The sequence below is a fragment of the Festucalex cinctus genome, chromosome 6, assembly GCF_051991245.1.
Source record: "Festucalex cinctus isolate MCC-2025b chromosome 6, RoL_Fcin_1.0, whole genome shotgun sequence".
Classification (NCBI taxonomy): domain Eukaryota; kingdom Metazoa; phylum Chordata; class Actinopteri; order Syngnathiformes; family Syngnathidae; genus Festucalex; species Festucalex cinctus.
The window spans coordinates 27,589,801-27,599,070 of NC_135416.1; the positions used below are offsets into that span (position 1 = coordinate 27,589,801).

The window sequence follows — 9,270 nt, forward strand, 5'->3', positions numbered from 1 at the left end:
GCCTTACGCTCAGATTGAGGACATGAAGCTTCAATATCGCTTATTGCTTCTTGATTTGCCGATATCACAGAGCACAGCGTCTTCTTATTCGGGCTATTGAAGAAATGAACCTTCAAATGTCAAAGTCTCAAAAGGTAAGAGTGACTGCATATGGAGTACAATTGCACAGCTCACTGGTGAATATTTCCCTCTTTAGGAATGGCACATGGAGACTCAGCAGACTCAGAAAGCAGTGAGGATTGTTAGCACTGGTCGCCAGGGCCGAAATCCTCTCTGGGTCAGCGTAGAGAATGAAAAGACCAAAAGCACAGAGTCGGGTACAGAAACACAACATTTTCCTCGATAACAAAGGATTATTTATACACACAAAATGAATAATAATTTCCTGCATGAAAACATTGTATTTTCCCTCACACTTAGACAAAACATCGGCTCCCAGAAGTTGTCTAACCCTCATGCCCTATACACCGGTCACACCACACTTCCCACCCATCTGTCGACCAGTCCTGTTACTACCATCCATCCTGGGACGCATCCTGGATAAGAAGGTGGCAGGGTGGCAGGGATTTGAGCTCTGTGAACCTGGTAAGAGAAAGTCTGCATGATTGGATTTGTTTGTTTAAGAACAGAGCAAATAGCAAATAAACTACTAACAGTTTAAAGGGTAACAACTAGAGCTGTCAAAGTTAAAGCGTTAATAGATTAATTAATCACAGAAAAATGTCGCATTAATCAAGTATTAACGCATATTAATCACACTATTTTTTTGGACCGCACTTGAGCCTTGACCGTAACTGCGGATGGTTACATTGAAGGCTGCGCTGGTCAGTGATTAGGGGAATGCACGGCATTTCCTATGCATATTGTTCCAAAATGGGCGGGTGACTCCAGTTGGTGTGCTCGGTGGTAAATTTTGCTTTAAAAACCACCCCGACGGGACTTTAGATAAAACAAAATAATTTAATTAATTAATAATTGCTGAATTGCACCCAATTGAGATGATGCTGTTACATTTTGAGCAATACACACATGCATGCAATTGCGTACATGCATTTAAATCAATGTTTGCAAATGACATTCAGATAATAAAATGCATTAATGCCAAAATATTACGGTATTTTGTATTTATTTTATATTACGCGAATACGCAAGTAATTTAGCTGATTAATCGTGATTAATCAAAATTAAGAAGTGTGATTAATCAGATCCATCCATCCATCCATTTCCTCGACCGCTTATTCCTCACAAGGGTCGCGGGGGTTGCTGGCGCCTATCTCAGCTGGCTCTGGGCAGTAGGCAGGGGACACCCTGGACTGGTTGCCAGCCAATCGCAGTGATTAATCAGATTAAAATCTTTAATCGTTTGACAGCACTAGTAACAACACTAAATCAACTTTTTTTTTTTTCCCCCCGCTGGTAAACTGTATAAACTGGTGTCTACAAATGCTGTCTACATGTCCCGGTCATTATTTTGACATTTTAGTGCATGCTTGTTGAAAGCTTGAATTTGGGGCAAAAAAAAACAACAACAAAAAAACAAAAACGTGTGTTTGGTGCCATCTTAAGGTTAAACACTGAAATAAACACAAATTGGCTGTTTGTCCTCTCATTGTGAGAATGCTTCCCACATATGTTATTGTGATTTTTATTCTCCACTTTTTTTTTGCCACGTAACAACTCCTACATAATACTTCCAATTTACACTGTTCAAATTTCAACTAGCTTCAAAAATTCATGCCTCCCAGGGTATATATATCGTCTGATTCCACATTACTTCCAGTATTTGCACAATTTAACGTTTAATATAAACTTTTCCCCATACATTTTCAATGGGACAGACATTGAACTTTTTCTAAGTATCACTTTTCACACCCACTTCCTGACATATAACTTATTATTATTACCAGATGTCTGATACTGCTCGGTGGCACACTTAGTAAAGTCCATTGCCCAGTAACCTGGAGTTCATAATTTCATAATTTATCTCTCAATTTACTTCATAAACATTCCACATGCATTCAAAATCTTAGCATTCAACTTTCAGCATTCCCACGCAATTTCTCCAGAAATTGCACTTAGTCTAGTTACACAAGAAGTGGCCAACTATGTCACTTGTGGATCGTGATATAGTCGCCCCCGCCACCCACCAGCTCAGTCTCGTACACGCCTCCTTAAACGCCTTCTTAGCGAGTTGCTGCTGTCAATCACAGCCAGACCACGCCAACCCTCTCCCCATTCGCAACCCAACAGCCATCCAGGAAACACTTTTGTGTTGTTTTGAGCGCCGATTTCGAATCTTAGGGAGGGGTGGCGCAAGAGTCTGACTTCCTGTTGATTTACCCTTTAAGATTAACATTGGTATTCCTAAATAGCTTAAATATACCTCAGTTATCTATTGAACATAAAGATATTCTAGATGCCCTGCTTACTATAGATGAGTTGTATCGTGCTTTAGACAGTATGCCTAATGGCAGAGCACCTGGTCCAGACGGCTATCCGGCTATATTTTTTAAACATTTCTGGTTAATGTTTGCTCCATTATTTCTAAGAGTAGTAACTGAAATTAAAAGTAAGGGTGATATACGTCAAGATATGAATATAGCAGCAATTAAACTTTTATTAAAGCCAGAAAAAGACCCCACCCTCCCGTCAAGTTACCGACCGATATCACTAATTAATACCGATATTAAAATTATCGCTAAGGCCTTGGCATCTCGACTAGAGACAGTAATCTCGACAATTATTCATAGCGATCAAACAGGTTTTATTAAAGGTCGTCATTCTACTAATAATATTAGGAGGCTCTTTAACTTGATTAGTATGTCACAGCGGTATGATAAAAAGGCAGTTGTTATTTCGCTGGATGCAGAAAAAGCCTTCGATAAAGTTAACTGGTCCTTCCTCTTTGCTGTCTTAAATAAATTCGGCTTCGGGGAGTCATTCATTCAATGGGTCTCAATATTATATGATTCTCCTAAAGCTACAGTTACTACTAATGGGATTACATCACAGAGTTTTACTCTACAAAGGGGAACAAGACAAGGGTGCCCAATGTCTCCTTTATTATTTGCTATATTTATTGAGCCGCTTGCATTAGCTATACGTCAGGATAGACGGATCCAAGGAATCCACTCCGGGACAATAGAACATAAAATTAATCTATATGCTGATGATATACTACTCTATTTAGAAGAACCTGCTATCTCGCTAGGGGAAGCATTTAACTTAATAACTAAATTCTCTCACTTATCAGATTACTCTATTAACTGGACAAAATCAACATCATTACCTATTACAGAAAATTCATGGAATCCTACAAGTCAGGATCCACACTACTCCTTTCCTACAGGTAATTTAAAATACTTAGGTGTTAAAATTTCACCAAAGTTAACTGAATTAACTTCTTTAAATTTTTTACCATTATTGGATAGTATCCGTAGTGATCTGGAGCGCTGGAATAATCTTCCGATCTCTTTAATAGGACGGATAGCTACTATAAAAATGAAAGTTTTACCAAAGATTAATTATTTATTTTCAATGATTCCATTTAAACCTACGTCTAACTGGTTCCAATCGCTGGACTCTGCTATCATAAAATTCTATTGGAATAAAAAAAAAAGCCAAAATTAGTCTATCTACTCTTCAGGAAAGTAAATCTAAAGGAGGTTTAGAGGCACCAAACTTTATGTACTATTATATAGCTAATCAACTGCAATATCTTGTGCTATGGACACAACCCAACAGAGATACTAACTGTTGGTTGGAATTGGAGCAGAAGGATTGTAATAATCTTAGACTGTTAGATTTACTCTTTATTACAAAATCAATAAAACGACATAATTGTTTTAAAAACCCAATGATAGCCGCCACCCTAACTGCCTGGTGGAAGGCATTAGAAATTACAAACTCCCAATTATCTGCAAGTTAAAAATCTGGTTAAGAAACAAATCCCAACACTTCAGGATACGCTCCAATTGCCTGTCTTAGCTAAAGATATTATAAAGCTTTCTCCAACAACAATAAAGAAAATATCAAAAATATCTAAGTTATTTTTATACACAAATAAAACGTATTTACCGACTTTAAAATGGGAAAAAGACTTGTCTATAGTTCCGGAACCAGACTTTTGGACCCAAATCTGTGAAAATGTATTTAAAATGACCAAACAGACAAATTTGCAACTTATCCAATATAAGATACTTCATAGAACATATATTACACAATATATGATGAAAAAAATGGGACTCTCTGACTCCGACATTTGTCTCCAGTGCTCACAAAACACTGCCGATACTTATCTTCATGCTTTATGGTCATGTACTCCAGTGCTGCATTTCTGGACTAAAATCTTGGAAAAGCTCGCTGATATATTAAACTGTAGGCTTCCTTTATCTCCAAGATTGTGTTTACTAAGTGACTAAACAATAAATGAGCTACCATGTAAACAATCCCAATCTATATTTATAGCCCTTACTATTGCTAAAAAAAATAATCCTTGTCAATTGGAAAAATAAACAATCTCTAAATATCGACCACTGGTTAAACTTACTAATAAATTATATCTCAATGGAAAAAATCCGCGGTTAACGGCTTCTTTCTTTGGTGGTGGTCCTTATGCATGCCAGATCCGTCGCACCAGCATCTACTGAAACTCAACAGAAGTAGCCTCTCCCTCCCACAGCCCCTTGATCAGTGGGTGCTGGTGTCTGTGGATCTCACTTTGCTTTATCTATCCTTCCCTCCTTCCTCTCTTTAGTTTTTCCTCTGGTCACTTGAGATCTCAATTTATTGGAAGTTTGAGGTTTCTGGGGTTGGCATAAGACTCTGGTTTTGTAACCACGCAGGAGGGGTCTTGTTGGTGCTGGACTTCACTTTGATGGATTGGATGTACTGGCTTCTATGGATCTCACTCTGCCTTATCGATCCTTCCCTCCTTCCTCTCTTTAGTTTTTCCTCTGGGCTCTTGAGATCTCGCTAAATTTGCTGGAATTTAGAGGCTTCCGGGGTTGGCGTAAGACTTTGATTTTGTAATCATGGGGACGGCAGGAAGTGTTTGGTCGGTGCTGGATTTCACTTTGATTTATCTTTCTTTTCTCTTTATTTTTTTCTGACCTTTTCTCTGGTCTCCTGACCATTTACACCTCACGACTCTGGCAAGATTCTGAAGTACCTGGTTAAGGCGAAGGGTAATGGGATACTTATAAGGCTTTAGGTGAATTAATGAGTATAAATTTATACGTATTTGCACGCACACGCACGCACGCGCACGCACGCACGCACGCAAACACACAAAAAATAATTTAAAAAAATAAATAAATAAATAAATAAAAAAAAGAGCAATGATGATAAGACGTTGAATCGGTAAGACTACCGAATGAACAATTCTGAGCTCTAAAAAAAAAAAAAAAAAAAAAAAAATTAACATTGTTCAATGTGCCACTGCAAGGAATTTAAGGATTTCAAATTCCACTATTTAGAGTAATTCTCAATTTTATTCCTCAGACTGATGATTTGGATTTCCTCCAACCTAAATTGCTTTTTTATTTTTTATTTTTTATTTTTTTTTTTTGCGAGGCAATTACTGAATGTGTAATATTCTCTGTACATTAAGAGGACATTAGGTGAACTACACCCACAATGTTGTTGTTGTTGTTGTTTTTAAGTTACTGCTGTTCGCAAATTATATTTTTCCTCCCACCTGGTTTATTTTGATTGTGCTGGTTCTCTTTGAATTGGATGGATGGATGGATGGATGGATGGATGGATGGATGGACAGACAAATGTTGTTGCTACTGTTTTTTCTTCTTCAATACTGAATTATAATACCATGCAAACAAAAAACAACATTGTGTATGTTTGTTGCAGAGATGTTGAGCTCCAGTGATCATGCAGCCCGACTGCAAAAGTCGGAGCTCCTGGAGGAGTGTGAGCAGGGAAGAAACTGCTGCTACACCCTTCAAAGTGTGGAAAAAGTCATGAAGAAGGTCAGCGTGTGTCTATGTATGCATGCATGTAGATTGCAGTTTTTAGGCTGACTGAATCACAAACGGACTGACTTCAAGACTTTGAGTCTTAGGTGTATTTAAAGAGATAAGTGGTGAACGTACTAGTGAAACTAGGACTGAGGAACATAAGCTCTACAACACGTCAAGTTGGCGGTTTTTGTTTTTTTTGTAATATTTGCAGTAAATAATAAGCAAAATAACTGCCAAGAGCCCAAACATACAAACATGATATCCATGTTGGTTGGTTCATTGTGGTGTGGCTTGGCTCAGGTGGTAGAGCGCTGCCAATCCTTCCGTGGCATTAAGAGGACACTCACACTGAGGCAGTTGTCCCATAAGCGAGAGTACAATTCCAAGCACCAATACTGAGCATACAGTTCCCAAGATTACCTTTCCCAATTGGGCTGGGGAAGTGTATTGTGCTTGACCACTCTCAGTCACTAGTCCTCCAATCCTTCGCCTCTACAATTAAGTCGAAACATCTCCCTCAAGCAATGCCTGCTCAGTTTCTTAATAAAAATACCTGAGATCCAAAACCAACACAGATACAGTACTGCATACCACCATTAGTAGTAGTCCTAGTAGTTACAATGTAACAAAATCAGTCGTAATTTTTAAGTCACCAGGGAGGCTACAGATCCATCACATCAGCTTCTCACAAAGAACAACCCTTTAATAGCTAACCTTAAGTTCCACTGTATTTTTTTTTTTTGTTTCCTCATACTACAGGGTATTCATTGTGTATTGCCTCTTGGGTTGGACTGTGTACGTCGTCTGCATAGGGTGGAGATCTTCCCTATTATCATCTTCATTGGCCAGTCAGCACGCAGTGCACGCAAACTCAGGTACATATTCTTCCTCCTCCATATAAAATAGGGCAACCAAACGTAGACAAGCTTTTTCAGAAATTAACTTAATGATTAATAGATACCATTACACAATTCATGGGTCATAGTAAAGTTATTTAAATAATATGAATGAAAGCATATTTAAGTTATTTAAATACATGTTTACAAAGTTAAGTTAGTCTGCTTGTCAGAAATTAGTTTAATTTTAAATTTTTAAAATAGTTTAATTGTAATTTTGAATTGTGGGAATAATGAAAGCATTGGAAATATATAGTCTAATTTCACAGTACTTACAGTATTCGCACAATTTATTGTTAAATATCAACTTTTCCCCCATTCATTTTCAATGGGACTGACATTGAACTTTTTCTAAGTCCCACTTTCCACACCAACTTCCACACATACAACTTCTCATCATTACCAGCCCTGTCATACTGCTCAGTGGAGCACTTGGTAAAATCCATTGTCCTGTAACCAGGAGGTCGCGGGTTCAAATCCCGCCTCCTACATTGCGAATGTATCCATGGCAATTATGCTAAGTAATTACATGTAGACCAACTATCTTAGTTCCACTTTTCCATCTAAATGAATGGCAGGTGCTGCATAACTAGGTGGCGCTATTGCGTGAATTAGATTGTATTTTTTTTGCATTTTTCCATTGGATATCAGTTCCATTTTTACATCTGAATGGAGGCTACTTTCAGATAAGTTTTACATATAAATAGGCCGTTAGCCATGATTTTCAACAAGCCAAGTTGGCGCACATGTTAAATACTTGCCTGGCATTACGGAGACATGCAAGTGTGTTGGTTCAAATCTCGCTTGGGAAATATTTTATTCGCATTTAGCTTTCAGCATTCCCGCTGAATTTCTGCAGAAATGTCACTTTGTCTAGTTTTGAATCAAAATTTTAATTCTAGTTCACTCCTCATTGATTACAATACATAATATAACAATGAATAGTATAACAATGCACTAGTGCTACTAGTGTGGAAGTTAGTAAATTAAGTTCATCCATGCATCCTGTCTGTCCATCCATCTACTGTGTCAATTATATTTGTGTAGTATGCACTGTTGCCACAGTTACCTTGAAAAAGTAACTTAGTTACTTTACTGATTACTTGGTTTTAAAAGTAACTAAATTGCGTTACTGATTAATTGATTTTAAAAGTAACTAAGTTAGATTAAAAGTTACTTTTTTAGTTACTTTCAGCAGCTGCCGATAACACCATCTCAACATAAAAATAATGCAGTAGAAACGGAGTTCAAAATACTTTATTGAAAGTGCATTTTTAACATGAAAATAAAGTTGTTTTTTTATGAAAAACAAAATGGGCAGTCTCTCTTGACTTCTTGTAACGTAAATACTTTTTATAAAACAAAAAATAAAAATCTATCCAGGTTGAAAATGAAAATCCCCTTAATTCCTCTATTGTTTGTTTGTTCCGCTATTCCAGTGTGTACACATGTATCAGTTTAAATATTTATTAGTAGTTATTGACAGTTATAATTGTTTTTTGGTTTGTTTGTTTTTTCTCTTCAAAATAAGGATCAGGAAAATAAAAGGTTGATAATTTAATGTTAAATATAAATATTTAACCTTTAGACAGACACCAACACAATTAAACAGAATATGTGCACATTGTGAAGTATTTCAGAAACATAAATTTAAGACATGAAATAAACCTACCGTCCAGCCAAAAGAAATATGAAGCTATCTTATGGAACAATAATTCTATCAAACACATTTTAACCACTTAATATATGCAAAAATATTTCCAAAAGTTCATTTCCCTTTTTAATCAACAATTCTTGTTTTTAACAATTTTTGTTTTTCTTTTGCCATCACATTCATTTTTGGTTAATGTATGACATCTTTTTTGTTTTTTTAATCTGAGACACGATGATGACCACAGAATCACTACTGTTTATATTTTGTTTTTTGGGCTGTCGTTCATTTTGAGTTTGATGACGTAATCGCGGGCACGTCTCAGTTCTCCTATCTGCTGCTCATGCTAGTTGTAGACATTGACAGGGAGCCACAAACTGAGAAATTAGATACTTGTAGTGTGCTTTTAGCATAGCTGGTGTGTTGGCTGTGGGACATACCTGTGTCGTTTGAATCCATGCATTGGATCGTCACGGGAGTTATTCTTTTTGGCTCGCGCGCAGTACCAACGCCGGCCCGGGACATACAAGTGCACCGAGAGGACTCGATAGCCATGGGAAATACCGAGATGTACGGCACCGGCTTCTGCTAACTGTCTCCACTATTGCATGTTGTCACTCGTTGTGCGCGCGCGCGCCGTGTCGCGAGCACGGCGTTGACGGTAGGCTCCCCCCCAAAAAAGGTGCGTAACGTCTTTGCATTATGTTTACAACATCCGGGGAATGAAGCGTCTCTGAGCGCTACTTTG

General features: G+C 37.5%; 1 protein-coding gene across 1 annotated transcript in view; it reads left to right on the plus strand.

The window, feature by feature from the left end:
- Positions 1-9,270, plus strand: part of card14 (caspase recruitment domain family, member 14) — a 53,209-nt gene that overhangs the window by 42,708 nt on the left and 1,231 nt on the right. The window contains exons 15-19 of the mRNA XM_077524262.1: positions 71-134; positions 197-317; positions 421-585; positions 5,866-5,984; positions 6,735-6,850. Of these exons, the coding sequence (XP_077380388.1) occupies positions 71-134; positions 197-317; positions 421-585; positions 5,866-5,984; positions 6,735-6,850 (585 nt within the window). The remainder of the gene's footprint in view (positions 1-70; positions 135-196; positions 318-420; positions 586-5,865; positions 5,985-6,734; positions 6,851-9,270) is intronic.